Raw genomic sequence first — 22235 nt, 5'->3', positions numbered from 1 at the left:
ACAGCTTTATCTCACGCATCCGTTTGTTTGTTGAATATATAGCACCCCCCCATCCATAAAAAGGGAAAACACTCAAACCAATTTATATTTCCACAAAATTGGCATGAATAATCATAATGGTATACATGCCCCATGTGTGTGCGTGTGTGTGAGTCAAAACAAAATAAAGTTAAAACTTGTTTTGAACAATTTCTTTGTCATCTGCAGATTGATTTTAAGTAGGGGGAGAAAAAAATCGGGGATTTTATTTTTAGGTCATATCGCCCAGCCCTACCTACCGCTAGCTAGTTAACACTATACTCGACAGCAGCTAACGTTAGCCTACCGCTAGCTAGTTAACACTATACTCAACAGCAGCTAACGTTAGCCTACCGCTAGCTAGTTAACACTATACTCGACAGCAGCTAACGTTAGCCTACCGCTAGCTAGTTAACACTATACTCGACAGCAGCTAACATTAGCCTACCGCTAGCTAGTTAACACTATACTCAACAGCAGCTAACGTTAGCCTACCGCTAGCTAGTTAACACTATACTCAACAGCAGCTAACGTTAGCCTACCGCTAGCTAGTTAACACTATACTCGACAGCAGCTAACATTAGCCTACCGCTAGCTAGCAGCTGGATTAAACACAGTTACAATGCTGACAGCTAACGCTAAACAGTGTAAAGTTTGACTGTATTTCACTGTAGAGGATTCAACACCAGGATGTAACAATCTGCAGCTGCTGTTGTCAGAAAAACACAGACGGTGCGTTCAATGAAACTGGTAATTTACAGCCTTGTGGTGCATTCAAAGTTGTTGTTAAATTCAAATGTGTGACCAGATTAAATGTATAATAAACAAATACAAATCTTAAAATCAAGTTCATAAAGTCACTTTCTTTGCATTCATTTGATTCCCAATCAACATCCACTGGTAAGAATGGCTTTGCATTGTTAATATGGACTTAAAAACTGTTCTGAAATGCAAAATAATAGAATTTTAATCATGTGATAAAACATGCGATTAATCGCGATTAACTATAGAAATTCAACGATTAATCACGATTAAGAAAACGTAATCGTTTGACAGCCCTAATAAAAACATATTTCAAACATAAAGTTTCTTACCTGCAGCCTAATGTAACGCATTTGGTTTTAAACATCTTTAAGTACAAAAGTTTCTTTACAGACAGACAGACAGGCAGGCAGGCAGACAGACAGACAGACAGACAGGCAGGCAGGCAGACAGACAGACAGACAGACAGACACAGACATGCAGACAGGCAGGCAGGCAGGCAGACAGACAGACAGACAGCAGTCCCTTCCAGCTCCTACCCCAGAAAGTTTTTCTTTGCTTGTGTGGAGGTGATAGCCTGACAAGCCAGACCCACATCCAGATGTTGGGTCTGGGAACTCACCATTGATTGGCTGGGCTCAATCTGAGGGGCGGGATAAACGGTTGTCTTTCAAATTCCCTCTGCACGCAATAGGATAGCGCTACAACCAATCAGAGCAACGAAGAAGATAGCGGAGCTAGTTGATAGATTAAACTTTTGCCGTATCTGGTCGGCAAAACTCAGAACACATCTTCCTTTTTTAAGAATGACTTCAGTGCCGTTCTTTGTTCTTTTCTCTAAGAAAAGCTGAACTCCAAGTCTTCCAGAGTCGTGGCCAAAGCCGATTCCAAAGACCGCTGTTCTCCAGCAGCAGCAGCCATAAGCCCCGCCCACCGACTCTATACACGATGTGATTGGCCTGGCTAGAGTTTGGTTTTTCTAGCTCGCAAGCCAACGGAGAGTTGCTAGACTGACCCTGGCTGCAAATTACATTTGCTGCCACTAGGGTGGTCTAGATTTCTAGGCTATGGAGGTGAGTGATGATGAGCAAAAAGCAGACTAAAGCAGCCAGTGCCTCGAGTTTACAGCTAATTTCACAAAAGACAAAACAAATAGTTAACTTCTGTCTTGCTAACATGCATGAGCTACTAGCTAATGTAATAAGTTAGCTAAGGTTTAGCCGATCATGGCCCTACAGACTACAGGCTGATGTACTGTCCTTAATGGAGACACTCCAGGTGAACAGCTACAGTAAAATCTGTGTCTAATAACGTCATCACAATCGCCACATTCATATGCAAATTAGGCGTTAACTAATTAAAATGCGCTAATTTGCATACATTTCACAAGGCTCTGCAGGTTAACAGAATAAACAAAATAACTGAAACATATCAGCACAGCACAACACTTAACAGAGTATTCTCACAGTGTCTTATAGTACTTTTGCTTTAGTAAAGGTTGGGAAGAGCTCTCCCTCCACTGGTTTCCCAGAAGTTTAAATAGAGGGAAGAGAGGGACGGAGGGAAAGGGAAGTGATAATAACAATGAAGTTGTACCAACCTGATCTGTGTAACCGGACTTCAGGGTTTAAAACAGCGTCCAGCAGTTTCTGTTGTCGGTGATTTTCTTTTAAACTGAACTCAAGTTCCTCCTCGTACTCTGTTATCGTTCTTTCAAACAGCCCAAATATCTCTTCAGCAGCCGCAGTTAGTCGCTGGTTCACAAAAGCTCTCAGCATTTGGACTTTAGACATTTTTTCTAAATCACAAAAACGTTTTCCTCCAGACAGACTCCGTTAAAATCCGTTTGCTCACTTTGAAGTGCGCTGTGGGTCCGTGTACTTCCAGCTAGCAAGCTAACTTCATTAGCTTCGCAGGACCCCAGGAGATAATTCAGACGTTTTTTAAATAAAAGGAACAGCACAGAGTCCATTCAGACAGGTTTATCTGGACATTGTGGGTCCATGAAACATACAGTTTGGTCTCTATCCAATAGTCTCTCCTACTAGATGTGTGGTCGAGTTCAGACTCCGCATTGCGCAAGTCAGCCACGGTAAGTACAACTGCTTCCGGTACCGCTTCTTCAAAATAAAAGTTCATATTCTTCTCATGGCTTTCTGGCAGAGTATATGCCTTGTGGCACATTGCTGCCTCTCACAGGTCAGTGTAGGTAATATTTCCAGGTATCGTTAATTTCAGAAGGGTAATGCTGTCGCAGATATAAAATCCATGTATAAACCGGTACCCCCTCTGGCAGTCGTTTGAGCTTTACAATATCAAGTTGCGGAATATAGAAATCTAAACCCGACTTCCTAGTTTGTGGATCTTGAGATCCATCTGTGTAAATATGAAGATCTATCTCTCCCAGCGATTTTTCAGCCTTTGTTTCACCATACCTGGATATACACTACTTGCATGATGGTTTCCAATATAATGAGATCTATATACCTCTCCTAGTCCCAGCTTCCCCACCTTTTTTTCTGATATTAAACAAGAAAACACTCCTCCTTCAGAACTGCTTTGACTGGCTGCTCTTCTTTATGTGCCCACAATTTGGCAACATACTGCATATCCAGTTCCTTCAAAATAAAGTAACCAAACTATCATGTCTGTTGTTTCTGCAGCAGAATGCACATTTAAAGGGTATTATTTCATACAGTTTAGTATATTAGTGGATCATTATTATTATTACTGATACCTTAACATGTAAGCAGCATTGTGATGTTACCTTAATCCTTGAATCCTGTACTTCTGCTACACAAATCTGTATTTTCATTTTTACTTCTCTCTAATTTTTCCTTTTTTGTTGAAGCATTTGATTATTTAGTTGGGCTGCAAACAAACGCATATTTAAATGAATAGTGCTGTATAGGGAACATAAAATACTACGACACATTTACACAACTTAAAACAAGTTTAATCAATAAATAAATGGAATACCAAAAAAGGCACACTGGCTAGAAATCAAAATAGAGACAAAGAGAAACAGAATAACAATGATTGTGTAGCTTTGTTTGAGCTGAAAAAGCTCCGTTTAGAGTCTGTTTCTGCCTTAAATCTGACAGTTTTTTAGCTGATCAGTGTTGAACCAAGTCTTGCTTTCAGAACTTTACAATCCTGCCGGAGAAGAACTTGTCTCAGCGAGCATCTCTGCAGCTTCACTTCTTTCTGCTGCTCTCACCAACACACTTGTGACTTTTAACGTGACTGAGCTGAGAGAATCTTCTATCACAAACTGAACAACTAAATGGTTTCTCCCCCGTGTGGATTCTCATGTGTCTCGTCAAATTGCTTTTGCTACTGAAACCTGTTTTACAAACTGAGCAGTTGAACATTTTCCCTTCTGAATGAAGTTTCATGTGGTTCGTTAAGGCCTTCTTAAGAGAGAATCCTTTACCACAAACTGAACAACTTAATGGTTTCTTCCTTGTGTGGACAGCCATGTGTCGTTTCAGATTTTTACTTTGTGCAAATCTTTTATCACAAACTGAGCAACTGAATGATTTCTCCCCGGTGTGGGAAGCCAAGTGTCGATTAAGATAATGCTTTTGTGCAAATCTTTTATCACAAACTGAACAACTAAATGATTTCTCCTTAGTGTGGGAAGCCAAGTGTCGTGTCAGATGTTGCTTTAGTGCAAATCTTTTATCACAAACTGAGCAACTAAATGATTTCTCCCCAGTGTGGACAGTTAAGTGCTGTTTCAGACTACAAGGATGTGGAAATCTTTTACCACAAACTGAGCAACAATATGTTTTCCCTCCTGTTTGGACTCCAGAGTGTTTCTGCAGAGGTTTCTTGTGGCCAACGCTTCCAGCACATTCAGAGGAGCTAACTGATGTGTTTCCAGTATTACATTCCACATCACTTACAGCTACTTCATTGTTTTTCAGAGGGTTTAAACCTGACTGAGGTTCCCTAGTCTCCTCCAAATCACCGCTGACAGTCTGAGATACAGAGGAGTCTGAAGTCTTGTCATGAGTAGCTGGTTGTAAAGGACTATCTGGATCTGAGTTCCTGGCTGGTTCTGGTCCTCCACAGTCCTCTCCATCAGCTTCTGTTCTCTCTGCCTCTCTGTTCTCCTCAGTTTGGCTTTCATGAAGCTGTGAGGACTGAGCTTTCTCTTTATCATCTTCTTCACTCTTCACAGGGACAGAAGTTAACGGGAACTTGATATCAGCCTCCTCCAGCCCTTGACGCTGCTCTCCCTCCTGACTGGTCCAGAGTTCCTTCTGTTCCTCTTTAATGTGTGGGGGGGGCTTTGTGTCCTCCTGGTCCAGACTGGAGCTCCACTCCTGCTGCTCAGGGGGAACCTCTGCTTTAACCACCGACAGCTGCTGGACGTCTGAAGAGAAGAATCAAATACATGCACACGGAGAAAACTGTTAGAAAACTGTAATGTCATGTTGACACTTATTCATTCACCGACGCCAAAACTACATGTTTCATGTCATATTTAATATTTCCAGATCAATACAGTGCAGGAACAGTTTTTGTTTAGAAGAATTTGGTCCGATTGTAGACCATCCGGAACTTATTTCACCAGTAAATTGCTGTTAAATGACAAACAGATGAGAAAAGATTATTTTACGATCACTTTGAATGCACCACGAGGTTTACCAGTTTTAAGTAAACGCACCATTTAGTCCGTCTGTTGTTTTCCCGACAACAGCAGTGGCCAATTGCTTGTTTGTGTCTTTAACTGCAGACTGATGTCCCGGTGTTGGAATCCTCTACAGTGAAATACAGTCACACTTTTACACCGTTAAGCTGTCAGCATTTTAACTGTGTTTAATCCAGCTAACGTTACTAGCTAACGGCAGGTGCCAAGTGTAACGTTAGTGTTAACTAGCGTTTCATTCAGCGATGCTTCTATTGCCTCTAACGTCTGTTTCGGAGCATCACAGAGCAGTGCAGGCATTTAAGTAGGGATGTAACGGTATGAAAATTTAACCTCACGGTTATAGTGACCAAAATTATCACGGTTTTCGGTATTATCGCGGTATTTTTAAAAGTGTGTTCAATATGTTCAGAAAGCACTGATAGGACTACACAAGCTGAAATAGTTTCGAAAGGGTAACAGTGTTTATTATATTACAAAAATGTATGCAATAGGCTTGTAAAAACCATTAAAAACAGGCTACTGAAAAACTGGCCCGCTGTAGGGGGTCCGGTAAGAACTTCAACCAGAGATGTCTGACTTTGAGATCCAGGAAGATTTATTTACAACTCGAACAAGTTAGTTAACTATGAAGATGTATTTGACATTACATGTGAAGTTGAATGTGGTTCTGAAATATAGGCAAATAATAATGCACATTAATAAACAAATTACTTACATTATTTACCAAAACTAAATGTTATAGCCACCAGCATATAACAAGAAACAATACTAAGAATTACATTCATTTCTCTGTAATAATTAACTATTTAAATTGCTCAGTAACACAAACTGGAGACTGGTCACACTAATGTTTTAATCCATCAAACACGTTTGCAATACCGGCGTAGCTTCAGCTAACAGCAACGTTAGCTAGCCTATGATACTATGGATTCCTACCAGAGGACGCCCCACCCAAGTCCAGTCAGCTTTCAAACGTTAAAAAGCCACGAAGCACCTTTACATGTGTTTAAGTAATGTAGTTAGTCCGTCTGTGGTGTTTAATCTACTATGGTGCTTTGTTTAATTAGTAACGTTAGCGTAAATGACGACGCAGTAGCGAAAATGGCCGTCATTCATTGTCATTATGCTGTTGTTATTTTTCTAATCTGTAAATAACAACTTGTTTGCTAACATTAGTTAAGGTCCTAAGGGAGTATGACTGTTGATGGTAATTGTTGATTTTGTTTAGATGGGCCAAATTGTAATTATATATGTGATTATTGGTCGGACTGTTTAGCTAAAGCTATGCTAGCGGCAGCTGTCACTTGTTGCCATAGCAACTCCAAATATCCTGGGCTGTAGCCAGAAGAAGCCAGAGAAATTAAAACTGTTTTGTTGTTCATTAAAAGCGAAAAATACAATGTTTTATGATAATAAAGAGGCGTGGTTTACTTCGTAGGCTGTGAACCTGCTTATCTAGGGTCACATAACCGTGATATATAACGAAAGATGTATCCTGGGATTTATTTAAATTTTATTTGTTTGAAGAAGTATAATATAAAAATGTATTATTTCACTGAAAGAGGCAATTATTTTTGAGACAATTAATTGTCCAGCATAATTTAGAATTGTTACAGGCCTAGTTGGGCAGTAGCGTTAGTAGTTTAACTACTTCTCAATAGCGTTGCTGTTTTTTTAATCAAATAGCTTGTCATTAGCTTAAGTTAGCTTTTTTTTAAATTGATCAACTACTGCGGTAGCGTCCAAGCAAGCCAGCGTACATTTTCCCAACTGGTCTGGTGTTAGAATCCTCTACAGTGAAATACAGACACACTTTTACACCGTTTAGCTGTCAGCATTTTAACCGTGTGTAATCCAGCTGCTAGCTAACGGTAGGCTAACGTTACCTGCTGTCGAGTGTAGTGTTACCGTAACTAGCATCCCGTGTGGCGATGTTTCAGTTCCCTCTAACGTCCGTTTTCGGAGCATCAGAAGCGCAGGCATTTAAGTGGCACCTAAATAAGGCACCGAAATCCGCGTTGCTATTCGGTCCGGTAGATAACGGTCGTTAAGGCACCGGTGCCGTATTAGCATCGGGACCCCCTAAATAAAAACTCTTCGGATCTACACGATTCACGTGGATGACATTTTCCCATTCAAAAACGCCGATTTTCGCCAAAAAGCGACTAGTTTGCAGGTATGTATATTAGAGCCATTAGGCATTTTCCAAACTATCAGTATCGGCATTTATAATGGCTAATAAAAAAAAAAAATGATTCTGATAATTGGATATTAAAAAAAATTAAATAAAAACGGACGAAACACCCTTCAACCATGTTGTGAGTGTTGGCGTTGCGTAGTTTGTCCACCAGAGGGCGCTCTACAACTTCCCTGTTGGCAACACTGATTTTTTTGTTGTTATTGTCTTTTTGTTCAAAGGACTTTAAGTTTCATATCTTAAGTTTTGTATTTTTTATACATTTTATTTATCAGAACTTTAATATATTTTGATGTCCCTCTGTTGTGTTGAGACAAAAAACTAACTTATTTTTAAACAGCATCATCATATTATTATAGTGAGGACTCATAAATAACAGATAACTAATGTTAAGGAAATCTGTTTATGTTTTGTCACACATTTCTGGATTTATTTTTAAAATATATATCGGATTTTTAAATCACAACAACAATTTCCAGTTTCAGTATTCCTAGTTACAGACATCACAAAGCAGAGACTAAGTTTCCCTAGCAACAGGCAAATAGTCGGAGCTGGACTCTTCCGCCGAGTGAGCCCCGTTCTATCCTTTCCCTAAACTCTTATACCATGCCAAAATGTTCGGTGCGTTGTCGTGGACACCAGCAGCCACTTTTCTGGAACCGCTTGGGCGACCGACATAAGTCTGCACCGGACCGATAAAAAAAAAGTGAATAAAAAGGTGCAGCAGCTCACCTGCGGACTCAGGCGTGGTCTGGCAGCAGCTGTTAGTGTAGAAGGGTGAGGGAGGCGGGACTTCAGAGAGGCCGCCCAGCGATTGGGTGAACCGCTCCGTCAATTGACAGATCTCAGAACCAATCTCCTCCTGGATGAGCAGCGTCGGGGGTGGGGCCACTTTGTCGGGAGGGGGCGGGATCTCAGTGTGGTCTGAAAGAGAGAAACATACATTTATATTTATGTATTTTCAACTCTAACCTGATACAAGCAGGAGGGCATTGTGTGTGTGTGTGTGTGTGTGTGTGTAGACAGATGCCATAGACAGTATATAAAATGGACCACCAGATCCCGTGTCTCTGGACGGAGACCAGTGAAGGATATTAGAAGATCTTTCCCGGTGATGGCTGAGCGTTACTGAGCAGCCTCCAACTGAGCTTGAAGACGTAGATGTGACGTGAGCAACCTGTCTGAAAGTTGGAAGTCTTCTGGTAGCTGTGCCAAGAGAAATCTCAATCATTCCCAATCTAGCAGAGACGGAGAGCGTAGGCATATGTAAGGAGATAACATAGACACAGGCTAATTATTGATCACTAAAATGATAGTTAACATTAGTAATTAACCTTAAACAGCTAATGGAAGTCCAAACTGCCTGAGAGCTTCTCCTGTACTATACGGTAATTCCTCTACTATGAGACAGTAAGTCTCGTGGTTATGACCCAATCGTTAGCCTATTTTTATAAAAACGTCTGCTACGGAGCCATAACGTGAGGTACAAGGTAATGGAGCCTTTTATACATTGTCGCGTTTCTTTAGAAATGAACAATGGACAAATAGAGTCTTTAAACTCTTCAGATGTAAAGTTATTCTCTGTCAAAGTGACGTCAAAATGAATGGCAGTCAATGGGATGCTAATGGGAGGTGATGGCTTGGTAGCCTCAAAATGGCGCCATAGGAGCTACGCGTTGTGAGGAGAAGCTGACCCCCTTGGCAGACACAGGCAGGCCAGACGAAGCCCTGGAAGTGGAAATTAGTGTAATTTGGCCTACTGATGTCTCATAGACAGAAAATTCATTGGAGATAACACAAACTTTTTAAATAAAAGCATATGGACTTTTCTGGAAAAAATAAATTTAAAAAAGTTGTATATGTTTGTTGTGTAAGGTGCAGTGTTTGAATGTCAAGACTTGGAATAACACTTTTCAAAATCCAATGGTCGTCTTTATTATTGTGTGATTTCAATACACTTCTGTGTAATTCAATTTCTGTTTAGTTTTTTCTTTTGCCTTTATAGTCGTATTACAATGTATACATCCATGTAGCATACATATCCTGATAGACCAGGTGGTCCTGAAAATAATGATGTCTATAACTGAGGTTACACAAGCATTGTTACACAAGGAGGCTTAGACCCTTAATCATTAGGTAATAGTTTAAAATGAGCTCCACCTAAACCAGATACAACAGTAAAATCCTTCTTTTATATTTATGCACGAGCAATAATAATCTAATCAGTGGTGTAGTCTACGTGATACGCAGGTATATACCGTATACACACTAGGAAAAGTCAAGGATTTCCGTATACCCACTTACAAAAGCGCGATGATACGTAACAACATCGTTGTAACAGAACGTTCTCACTTTCATTCATAAATTCACCCCGTCTGTGTTGTGAAGCACTGACATTTGGACCTTTGGGGCTTCCGTGGCCGTGCCCTGGATCTGACGTAGGGCTGAACGATTTTTGAAAATAATCTAATTGCGATTTTTTTTCCCAAATATTGCGATTCGATTTTTTTTTTAAGCTCTTTGTCTTCTGTATTATTCAACAAAGACAAACAATAAATCATTTTATAGTATGAACAACACACAATTACACACTAGACAGTTAAAAAAGTAAAAATATAGTATATACACACACACACACAAAAGTGTAATTTTTTTACAGTGCACAGAGAGAAGCTGCCTCCAGCCCCTCCCCCTCGTGAAGTTGCGTGCTGCCGTGTGTTCTTGTTCAGAGAGGCTATCGTTACGTTAGCATGTTGCTGGTGTTCTTGCCGTGGGATTAACTGTACTAATAAAACTGTGCAAAACACCGCGGCCACGCTGCTGTGAAAGCTCCCCGAACGTCATTTATCAGTCTGGTTGTTACCCCTCTCAGTGGCAGCTCCTCCACTCATATCTTTATAACGGAGCTAACCGCTAACCGGAGCTAACCGCTAATCAGAGCTAATCGTTGCCAACCGAGCCTTGAGTTCTGCGTGTCTGTATTCATTAACTTCACGTATGGACTCGAACCAGAATAAAACCGTTCATTTTATTAAAATGGCTGTAAAAGTTTTAAACTACAACTCAGAGTTGTTTGAATGACAGAAATCAGCTCAAGGTACGGTGTAGCGTTAGCGTGCTAGTTGATGCTTTCTCTGCGGAGTGCAGACTGATTTGCTCTCGCGAGTCACGTGACCAAATCGCAGCCTTTGCGATTAGGAAATCGCGTTTTAACATATCGCGATATTATCGCAAATGCAATTAATCGTTCAGCCCTAATCTGACGCGACGTCATTTACGGTACAGATCCATTTGACCGACACGACTGAAGCGTGGTGTCGCGATGTCATACATCCATGGTTGATGCTCCACGCCCTTGACCGGCAGCTGATTGGACGAACGCGTGACGTGGGTCTGACTTCTTGAGAATTTCAACAGTGTCATGGTGACTCGTTGAGAATACGATCTAGTATTTTACAAAAATAGTTCACCGAAACGGGTTTCTGAAAACATTTTAAGCGAGAAATAGGCCGTTCAGTTACTGAATCTGTCTTCATTTCAGATCAACAAAGTTTAGTTTGAAAGATTTTCGTCTACTTCTACTGGAAGTCGCGTTGCGTTCAACGGATTAATTTGCATAAAGATGGGCATCGGCCAGCTTTTGGACGCACAGCATTTTTTGAAATGCAGCGCCGCCTTCCCGGAGTGCTTAGCGTGCACGTTGAAGTCGCTTGACGTCACCCATAGGAACAGAAGCATCGCACGGGCAAATGGATCTGTACCGTTAAAGTTACTAAGCAACAACAAGTTGTTTGGCGGTCATTCTTTGCGCGGTCTTTCCTTTCTCGCAACTAGGTAGAGTCAGAGCCATTCTCTATCACTCTGGGTAGAGTTTGAACAAAGTTTTAAAGTAATGAAACGTAAACAGACCCAAAGAACACTACTTCAGTGTTTTCAAAAGTCCGTCCCTGAAGCTACCGCCGCGTCGCAGCTGCCACAGATCATGATGACCCGATGGTTAATGTTACCGTTACAGAAAACCAGCCCGGAAATTCTACCGCAACGTTACGGTTACCTGGTAAGTGAGAGTAGCTTATATGATATTGTCTGTCTGTCTGTACAGTACAGTAGTAAACAGAATACAATGTTTATATTTCCTTGTTTCAGATGATGAGAGAGATGGTGAGAATTCCTGGCCAACTAAATTTTTGAACAAGTGATTCATGCTTTTATTTCGACCCGTTTGGACTACTGTAATGCACTTTACATTGGTGTGGACCAAACTTTCCTTTCACGCCTACAGTTAGTCCAAAATGCAGCTGCTCGTCTGCTAACAGGAACCCGGAAACACGAACACATTACACCCATTTTGGCCTCACTCCACTGGCTCCCTGTATATTTTAGAATACATTTTAAGATTTTAATGTTTGTCTTTAAGTCGCTAAATGGGTCGGCACCTCAGTACATTTCTGAGCTCCTGCACATTCACACCTCGTCAGGGTCATTGAGGTCTGGGGATCAGCTGCGGCTAAATGTGCCCAGGACCAGGCTAAAGACCAGAGGCGACCGCTCTTTTTCAGCAGTTGCTTCCAAATTGTGGAATGATTTACCACTGCACATTAAAGCTGCGCCCACCCTACACACTTTTAAATCTCGTTTAAAAACATATGTCTATTCCCTGGCTTTTGATTCACCATGAGAGCTGCTGTGGTCTTCGTTGTCGCTGTCATTGTTGATGTTATATTATTTACATTTATTATCTTTGTAAAACACTTTGGTAACCTTGTTTGTTTAAATTGTGCTATATAAATAAAGTGGATTGGATTGGAGCATTGTGGACTGAAAGTCAGGCTAGGGCACATGTGTCAAACTCAAGGCCCGCGGGCCAAATCCGGCCCCTCGCAGATTATGATCCGGCCCGCATATCAATTTACGTTCACAATACATTTTGGCCCGCCTAGTTTTTGGGCACTTTTTTTCTGTGACTTCTTAAGGACTTTATGTCGACCAAACTGTAAGTGAGAAATATGACACACGCAATAGACAGTCAAAGATATTTGACTTTTTCGATTAAATAAAAGCATGTCAATGCTACATGTCTGGCCCTTGATGTGATTCTTATTTTCCAGTGTGGCCCTTAGTGAAGTTGAGTTTGACACCCCTGGGCTAGGGAGTTTAAAAACAGCCATCCTTGGTTAGAGTGGAGGGACAGAAAGGTAGGTAAATATCAGCACACATGCAAAGCTGATATAAGCTATGGAAATTCATAAGGTCAGAGAGTAAATTCATGGTCATCTTAAATGTGCATTACTTTACACAATTAAATTACTATATGGTAATGTTAGTTATCAATGGTCAGATAATTAACTAAAATAGAGTGGAGCTTTTTTCTCCTTTCGTCTGCTTTTTATGCATTTGTTAACCATGGTGTTGAAGATTATAAACAGTTTATTAAATACTTTTGAGTAAATTTAGGCCCTGTTCAGCAGATGTTATTGCTAATAGATACAAAACTTGTATGATGATGCTAATTATTAGTCATGGTTTAGTTTACTTCCAGGTTGTGCGCTCTGCAGCGCAACAAAATCAACCACCACCCTTACTGAAAAAGGACTATCCATATCTGAGGAGTGGGTGTGCTTTAAGATCCAGTCATCAAGCGCAAACAGATCCACAGCTCTGTCCTCTCTGAGGAACAAAATTAGAAGACTTGAGACATCGAGGGCACACGAAATAGCCCAGGAGCTCACTGAAAAGGGTAGGCAGGATGTACTTGGAACTTTGGTGAAAACTACGTCAGAGTAATGGCTGAGACAGATGCTGTATTCAGAACAGCATACTACCTCGCAAAGATGAACCGACCTTTCACTGACCACGACAATCTTATTAAGCATCAGCAACAAAATGGTGTTAACATGGGCACTAGTCTCCACTTGAAGTACAGTTCCACAAAAATTGTGGAACACATAGCAAAAGAGATGCAGAAAAAAATAGTTAACAGTATTGTGTCATCTCCGAGCAAATTGTCTGTTCTCATTGACGAGGTTACATCTCTCAGCCACAAATCTGCCATGATTGTAAACGTTAAAGCCTCAGTAGATGGAGCTACTCCTGAATTTGTGTTCCTGGAGCTGGTTGAGCTGGAGAGCCAAAGGGCAGAGGGTATAGAAGAAGTTCTACTTAACTGTCTAGACACTGCAGGCTTCAGTGAAGAGTGGCTTCAAAACAATTGGGTCTCATTTGTTTCTGACGGAGCCAGTGTCATGTTAGGCAAGAACTCTGGTGTGGCAACCAGGCTCACTGCAAGGTAGCTTAACCTCTTCACATGGCACTGCATGAACCACCATTTGGAATTGGCTGTATCCGATGCTGTGGATGAGGTTCAGGCAGTGAATCACTTCAAAGCCTTCATGAAGAAGATCCACAACCTGTACAGTCAGTCTAAGGGCCCTGACACACCAACCAGACGGGCCGACCGTCGGCAGAAGAGCCAGTCGAACTGATCAGTCGGGACCCCGAGGTCCAAAAAATGCGTCAGAACACACTGAGGCGACGCCGACTTGAGCGTACGCTCTGCGCGTGCGCGAAACGTAATACGTCTCCATAGCAGCAGGCGGCGCTGCTCTGTATGGTTTCCATTAACAGTCAGATTATTTACCAGAAAATGAAAACCGGCAGCTGATTGGACGAACGCGTCACGTGGTTCTTTTCTCTCCGGAAATTCACAGCCAGACTGTCATGGCGGCTCGTTCAGAATACGATCTCATATTGGACTAAAATAGTTCACCGAAACGTGTTTCTGGAAACATTTTAAGAGAGAAATAGGCCGTGTAGTTTCTGAATCTGCCTTCATTTCAGATTGACAAAGGTCAGTTTAAAAGATTTTCGTCAGATTTTGAGCGGCTCAGCCGCTCCCCATTTCCGGGTGAGTCCCGACTGTCCTGTCTCTGACTGAACATGTCAGGTCGGCCCAAATGAATGCCCGGCACGGCACGGGACACACCGAACAGACTCGAGTCACCGACCTCGCCAGACGGTCCGACGGCCAATTATCGGGTTGGTGTGTCTTCTCTCTAATAAAAATTCACGGGAGCTTCTGGAAGCAGCGCAAGAAGTGGGCTCACAAGTCCTGAAAATTGGCAGAGTTTTATCTATGCGATGGGCGGCCAGCAGCTTCCGTTCTGTAAAGGCTGTGTGGAGATCCTATGCACTCACCGGCAATTTCCACTGGATGCGGAACGTCTGCAGACCGGCTCCGCTGAGGAACGGCTGCGTGCTCCACCGTCCGTCAATGCCCACCAGGTCTGGATTTGTTGCGGCACGGCTGCGGCCATGACTGACAGCTGTAGTCACGAGGACCCACGAGATCTCACGAATTCACGTAGAATAGAACCACAAAACCAACAACAGTTTGTTTCCATCCAGAGGAGTAGAGGGGAAACAACTCTGAGCTGTGTTTTCAAGGTGTAGTGCAGGGAAATATGATCCGCCGTGAGTACGGTGTATTTTGTTTTAAAAATTAACCAGATTTTTATTTTGTTTCTGTGCTCAACTTCCTGTCCCGCACTATCTGCCGTGTGCTGAATTGCTGCGGGGCTCTCCGGCGTCCGACAAAAATCTGCTCCGGAGGGCTGGGACGGAGTAGGGACCAAGGTTATAATCGTTAACGAAAACGAACGAAATAACGAAAACTAGGTGGGAAAAAACATTGTCGTTAACTGAAATAAAAATAAAAATGAGGCATTACAAAAAAAACGATAACTAAACTAAAACTGTAATGTCTGTTTGCAAAACTAACTAAAATAAAATAAAATTATCGAGTAAATGTCCTTAGTTTTCGTCTTTGTCGATCTTTCATAGAGCAAATAACGTTATATCTCTCCAACCATGACATTTCCTGTAGACATGTATAGTTTCCGACTGGGAACCCAGAAATTCCGACATTCCACGTCAACTTGAACACAACATGTCCGTGGCTCCGGGCCATCATAGCGGTACCGAAAGTCAGAAGAAAGCGGCGGTCCTATTTGATTATGACTGTGTCAGATAAAAGTGCCTTGCAGTGGAAGGTGGTAAAATATGTGGACAATTTATTACAGGGAAAATTCACACGAATTGGAAAGTACATTTGAGAAGCGCACACAAGCTAGGAGGCTAACCTAGCTTACCTTAACAAGGTAAAGAAGAACGCAAAGCCCCCTTTCCCTGAAACAGAAGCTAACCCCGGTAACGTTACAGGCATGGATGTATGGATACAGGGCATGGATGTATGGGTACAGGGCATGGATGTATGGATACAGGGCATGGATGTATGGATACAGGGCATGGATGTATGGGTACAGGGCATGGATGTATGGGTACAGGGCATGGATGTATGGGTACAGGGCATGGATGTATGGGTACAGGGCATGGATGTATGGATACAGGGCATGGATGTATGGGTACAGGGCATGGATGTATGGATACAGGGCATGGATGTATGGATACAGGGCATGGATGTATGGGTACAGGGCATGGATGTATGGGTACAGGGCATGGATGTATGGATACAGGGCATGGATGTATGGATACAGGGCATGGATGTATGGATACAGGGCATGGATGTATGGATACAGGGCATGGATGTATAGATACAGGGCATGGATGTATGGATACAGGGCATGGATATATGGGTACAGGGCATGGATGTATAGATACAGGGTATGGATGTATAGATACAGGGTATGGATGTATAGATACAGGGCATGGATGTATGGATACAGGGCATGGATGTATGGATACAGGGCATGGATGTATGGATACAGGGCATGGATGTATAGATACAGGGCATGGATGTATGGATACAGGGCATGGATGTATGGATACAGGGCATGGATGTATGGATACAGGGCATGGATGTATGGATACAGGGCATGGATGTATGGATACAGGGCATGGATGTATGGATACAGGGCATGGATGTATGGGTACAGGGCATGGATGTATAGATACAGGGTATGGATGTATAGATACAGGGCATGGATGTATGGATACAGGGCATGGATGTATGGATACAGGGCATGGATGTATGGATACAGGGCATGGATATATGGGTACAGGGCATGGATGTATGGGTACAGGGCATGGATGTATGGGTACAGGGCATGGATGTATGGGTACAGGGCATGGATGTATGGGTACAGGGCATGGATGTATGGGTACTGGCCAGCTGCAACATGACAGAGAACACAACAGGAAGGCTTCCATCGGCGACCTGACAGCTGCTGGTTAGTAAATACACAGGAACAGCAAAAACGGGAGGAAGCGTGGGTTAATATGTGGATTGATACTGGGATGTCTACACAACTGTGTGACTCGATTGACTTCAAAAAGTTCGCCACTTTACTCAAAACAAAGTTGAAAACACCTGTTCATGTCTTCTTTAGTCTGTTGGCTATTTAGTTTTTTTTCCAGGAACACGTCACTTACACATGTTGCACATACTGCGTCTTGTGTAGACTGTTTACATATTTATGACCATATGTAGGCTACATTTTATTTACTGGTGTTACTGATACAATACATTGTGAATACATATTTCTAAAATTGTATGATGTTTTTGTTGAGTTATTATTACACAATACTTTTTCTGACCTTTTTTAATCCCCCGACAAATAACCCATATTACAAAAAAAAGACTAAAACTAATAAAAACTAAACTAAAACTAAGCATTTTCAAAAAATAAAAACTAAACTAGCAAACCTGCTATAAAAACTAATTAAAACTAAACTGAATTTGAAAACAAAAAGTCAAAACGAAATAAAAATAAAAACTAATGAAAAATGCAAAACTATAATAACCTTGGTAGGGACGCAGACGTTCTGCAGTCAGTGGAAATACACACACTGACTTTAATGGAAACCTAATGACTCCGTCGACGTCCCGGAGACGTTCCGCATCCAGTGGAAATTGCCGGTCAGACACTTTGAAAACGCTGCAGGAGACGAAACAAGAAACCGCAAAGAGAGACAAACTTACAGAGGCCTGGCACGTCGTATGCAAAGCAAGGAATTTCTGTGTGACCTGGGACTCATGTATGAGCTTGCAAACCTGTCCCAGCAACTCCAGGCCCATTCGGTCACACTCTTGAGAGCAGACCAGCTTCTGAAGCACACCATCAGAGTGCTGGCATCATTCAAAGACACCCCAGGAGAGAAATCAAAGGAGGCACTGGCAGCACAGGCTTTGGGACAATTTGGATCAGTTCCACTCGAGTCAAATGCTAAGCTCACACTAGGGATGGGCATTCGATTAAATTTTCTTAGTCGATCGTCAGGAGAATTAACGATCGACGATCGATTAATCTTTAATATTTTGATATTAAAATGAATTCTTCATTTAACTTTTTATAAGTTAAAAATGCAATGAAAATACAAAAATACAGCGTGATTTTCCTCGATGAGATCTTAATTACAAGAAGAACAACTTGTGGCAGTTAAACTGGAGGTTATAGATATAGATTATAGATATATGCGCTGCGGTGCGGTGCTCGGAAGCAGCAGAACCTGCAGCTGCGTGCCGGCGTTCTTAAACAGAGACCGTCGTTTGTTCCTAAATAATAAATAAAAAGAATCATGTTAAATAATAACTTAACAAAAACATATTAATACTAGATCTGACAGGTTTTGTCAAAATGTAACTCAAAACTATCCAAGGCACGGACAAAGCCTAATAACAAAATAACCAGTAGGCTAACTCAGATACAACTTCTGCACCAGTCTACTGATTTTTGTTGTGAAAGATAAGCATGTTGACATGATCTGGGGTCAGACGCGACCGCTACCTGGTGACCGTCAGGCCAGCTGCCGAAAAAAGCAGCGTTGCCGGGATGCACAGGTACCTCCGCGCTAACTTGGCCAACCCGGGGAACCTTATTCCGTTCTTCGTAGTGAGTTTCTACCAGTCTGGTGATGGTATGTCATGACGGAATGTGATATGCTGGTTCTAATATCCATGTCAAAGAACTTGCAGGTCCCTTGGGTAACTTTCTCTGCTCGTTGTGCATCGCAGCTCCTCCATGCTAACGCCGAGTTTATGCTAGGTTGAGACTGAGAGCAGGATGCACCGCGGCCGCCACCGACATTAACAGGCTCGGATACACTTTGTTTAGTGGTAGGCTACATCATTTGAGTCGTGGCCGTGTTGTACTTATTCACGGCATCTCAGTGTTTGCAGTGAACTAAGTCGTTTTTTTGACTCAAAATGGTCCCACGACACACTTAGCCGTGTCCTCTTCATGATTACTTTTGAAATCAAAACCTTAACTCGCAGCCAGGTAACTGAGTATGGAGTCAAATATTGCCCCCGAGTGGTAAAGTGTGTAATTGCTGCCACACTATGAAATTCAGTTCACTGCTTCAAGACTCACACTACGCAACGCAACCGGCATTAGTTTAATCGATGACAAATTAACATGATCGACGAAATTCTTAATAATCAATTATCGATCGTCGAGTAATCATGCCCATCCCTAGCTCACACCAATCAATGCAAAGCAGTTCCTACAAAGTCTGATTAACAACATGGAGAAGTACCTCTCATTTGAAGGTGAAATGCTTCATGATCTCAGCGTTCTGGATATGAGCAACTGGCCATCAACACCTGGCATACGGCAATGGGAGGCACAAAAGACAGTGTGCAGGCGGTTCAATCTTTGTGAAGAGCAAGCAGTAAATGGTATGAGAGATTTCCTCGAGCACCCAGACAGTGAGTCTGAAAGCCTAAAACCACTCATACGATGCATGCAGACAATCCCTTGCAGCACTGCTGAGTGTGAAAGGGGCTTCAGTCTCATGAACAATGTATGCACAGACAAGAGATCTACACTGTTGTCCAATGTGAGCAAGGTGATGATGATCAGCATCGATGGGCCCCCTGTAAGACTTTTTGAGTCAAGAAAGTATGTGACAACATGGATAAAAAGCCATCGCTCCGCAACACAACCAAGGAGGCGATGCACACCTCAGATGCTGGTGTACAAAAATATTTAGAAAGCGTTGTAGACTACCAGGCTGCCCGTCCCTCTCTGTAGTGACTTAAGGCTGCGTTCAAATAGCCAAAAGGGGATCTGGCGATTTTCTGCAGGGTAGTGCGGCAGTGTAGGGGTGACGATTAAATGGCTCATTTGTGTGATGTCCTGTGTTCAGGTTCAGTTGCATTTCTCAAAAAGTTAAATCTGTCTCATTCATTTATTTATTTCAGGTTTATTTAACAGGGACAATGCACACTAATAATACATATGAAAAATGTAAAATGTGCCAGAATTAGCCAAAAGGCTGTTTTACATCTGCTGTCCCTGGAAATATCGTAAAATGTCACACCTAAAAAGACAAAAGGATTATAATAGTACATATAGGTTTAGCCCAATACAGGTAAAATTGACTATAAATGTAAAAAAAAAACAAAAAAAACAAATGACATATTCAACATATAAACAAGAACAGATTGTAATTATCAACATCAATACCAGCACACACACACACACACACACACACTAAACGTTCAGTCCATGTAACCGACAACTTCGTAGGCGTAGCACAAGTGGCACAAACAGGCAGGACAGGAAAGACAAGATAGCAGCAAGATTTAGTGTCTACATGTAATGTCAATAGTCCTGATTATCTGTTAGCCACTTCTTTAAGTTAAATTTAAAAGAAATGTATATTTTAAAATTTCTAATGTGAGTTGGAATAAGGTTCCACTCACGAGCAGCGCTGACTGAAAAAGCTGTTTGACCGAATGCACTTTTCCTCAACGGGACAATGCAGTCACCTCGTGCTGCACTCCTGGTAGATCTGTAAGCGTTTGGTACTGTGTTTACAAACTGGCTCAATACATGAGCAGCCAGTCCATGTAGAATTTTGTACATAAGACAGAGATCTGTATATCTAATCACATTTTCGAAACTTAAAAGATTGTATTTTTTTTTTTAAACGTGACAATGATGATAATATATGGGTTTCCTGTGAAGTACTTTAAGAGTCTCATCTGTTCTCAACTTTAAGTATGGTTTTTCCAGGGCTTTAAATAAACGCCATCAATACGGAAACGTGTAGTTGTCCGTGTACAGTCACAGTGCTTAGTGTATGGGGTGTCGCTCGGGACAGACGAGTATGAGACTGGGAGGGGAGAAACACAAGGAACTGTTAAAAATAATCATATGTATTGTATGCATCAAGTTATGGAAAACAAGATGCTGTATGGTTATACAACAGACTGTTATAAATAGCGATGACGTGTGCAAACAAGTGCTCACTTTATTAAAGACTCCTAATTGCACTTTATGAAAGAATCTATGCACTTTATGAGAAACTCTAGAGGCACTTTATGATTCTTTGCACTAGTCACTTTAGTCGATTTGCACTCTCATTTAAACTTTGTAATTGTTGTATTCTTTTTTGATTGTTAGCAGAATGTATGTTTAATGTAGCCTATACTGTGTAAACTGTGAAACTTTAATAAAGCTCTTTTAAAAAAAGAAAAGAAAATCACAGTATACTCACTACAAAAATATAGACTACACCACTGAATCTAATGACAGAATATATAACAATATAACAGTCACAGGGGACATTTTAATACTTCAGGGATATTTTTCTGATTAGTTACAAAGGTGTACTTTAGTAACATTTATGATGCAGGACTTTAACTTGTAACCAGTGGTGGAAGAGGTATTAAGCTCCTTAACTGAAGTAAAAGTACTAATATATTTTATACCACACTGTGAAAATACTGCACTCCACTGGAGCATTTCGTCAGAAATCAATCACTTTATAAAAGAGTGCTAGAACATGGTTTAATCAACCAGAAATGACCAACCTTTCAGGAGACAGAAGCCCTGAAAGTTGACTCATATCTGTCTGATGTCAGTATAACCAGAGTGTGAACAGAGAGAAGAAGTAAAGGTAACAAACCTGCTCGGTGTAACCGAAGCTGAGGGTTTAAAACAGCGTCCAGCAGTTTCTGTTGTCGCTCGTTCTTCTCTTTTGAACGACAAAGTTCCTCCTCGTACTCTGCTATCGTTCCTTCAAACAGCCCAAATATCTCTTCAGCAGCCGCAGTTAGTCGCTGCTCCACCAACGCTCTCAGCATTTGGACTTTAGACATTTTTCACGCAATGACAGAAACTTTTCCTCCGAACAAACTCCGTCAAAAACACTCTTTGCTCTCCTTCAAACTGTGTTGCTAACCAGCTAGCATGCTAAGCTAGCGTCAATAGCTTTGTAGCTACCGGGAGACGAGTCAGAGGTAAAACATTCAGAAAGAAGGTGAGCAGCACAAAGTCCATCAGACAGGTTCATCCGGACACACAGAGGCTCTGATGGACCAGTACTGTTGGAGCTCACACACACTTCCTCAGCACAACAAACCGAGTCCGCTCTACTCACGTTAGACACCATATGGCTCAAAGAGTAACATCCGGTTCTGCTGCAACTTGGTGGTTAACCTTCAAAATAAAAGTTCTTAAGCTTGACCTAAAACCAACGTGACCTAATTTTAGCAACAGCCAACGGTTAAAATATAATTTATGGTAAAATCAGACTAAACAACAACCTATACATTACATACAAGTTATT

General features: G+C 41.6%; 2 protein-coding genes across 5 annotated transcripts in view; both read right to left on the bottom strand.

Moving 5' to 3' along the window:
• The window catches only part of LOC116036326 (zinc finger protein 510-like), a 99658-nt gene that overhangs the window by 43803 nt on the left and 33620 nt on the right, over window positions 1–22235 (bottom strand). The window lies entirely within an intron of this gene.
• LOC116036338 (zinc finger protein 771-like) lies at window positions 3715–22158 on the bottom strand. 3 transcript variants are annotated; one of them, XM_036003645.1, is made up of 4 exons: window positions 21573–22157; window positions 8381–8564; window positions 8301–8302; window positions 3715–5164 (listed from the first exon to the last, which is right to left on the bottom strand). In XM_036003645.1, exons 1-4 carry the CDS (start codon window positions 21763–21765, stop codon window positions 3978–3980), a joined length of 1566 nt encoding a protein of 521 aa, XP_035859538.1. In that variant the 5' UTR covers window positions 21766–22157; the 3' UTR covers window positions 3715–3977. The 3 variants fall into 3 exon arrangements, with proteins under 3 accessions (XP_035859538.1, XP_035859537.1, XP_035859539.1); XM_036003644.1 differs by lacking the exon at window positions 8301–8302 and having other exon boundaries at window positions 8373–8564; window positions 21573–22158; XM_036003646.1 differs by lacking the exons at window positions 8301–8302; window positions 8381–8564 and having other exon boundaries at window positions 21573–22156.

The sequence above is a fragment of the Sander lucioperca genome, chromosome 7, assembly GCF_008315115.2.
Source record: "Sander lucioperca isolate FBNREF2018 chromosome 7, SLUC_FBN_1.2, whole genome shotgun sequence".
NCBI lineage: Eukaryota > Metazoa > Chordata > Actinopteri > Perciformes > Percidae > Sander > Sander lucioperca.
This window is presented reverse-complemented; position numbering and strand designations above follow the sequence as displayed.

What these genes read in the sequence shown, in the direction of transcription:
- LOC116036338 (XM_036003644.1), bottom strand. Translation starts at nt 21,765, where the DNA reads ATGTCTAAAGTCCAAATGCTGAGAGCGTTGGTGGAGCAGCGACTAACT. An exon ending in GCTTCGGTTACACCGAGCAG is followed by an intron (nt 8,565 to 21,572) that starts GTTTGTTACCTT and finishes TCTCTCTTTCAG; the next exon opens with ACCACACTGAGATCCCGCCC. An exon ending in GACCACGCCTGAGTCCGCAG is followed by an intron (nt 5,165 to 8,372) that starts GTGAGCTGCTGC and finishes TCTTCTCTTCAG; the next exon opens with ACGTCCAGCAGCTGTCGGTG.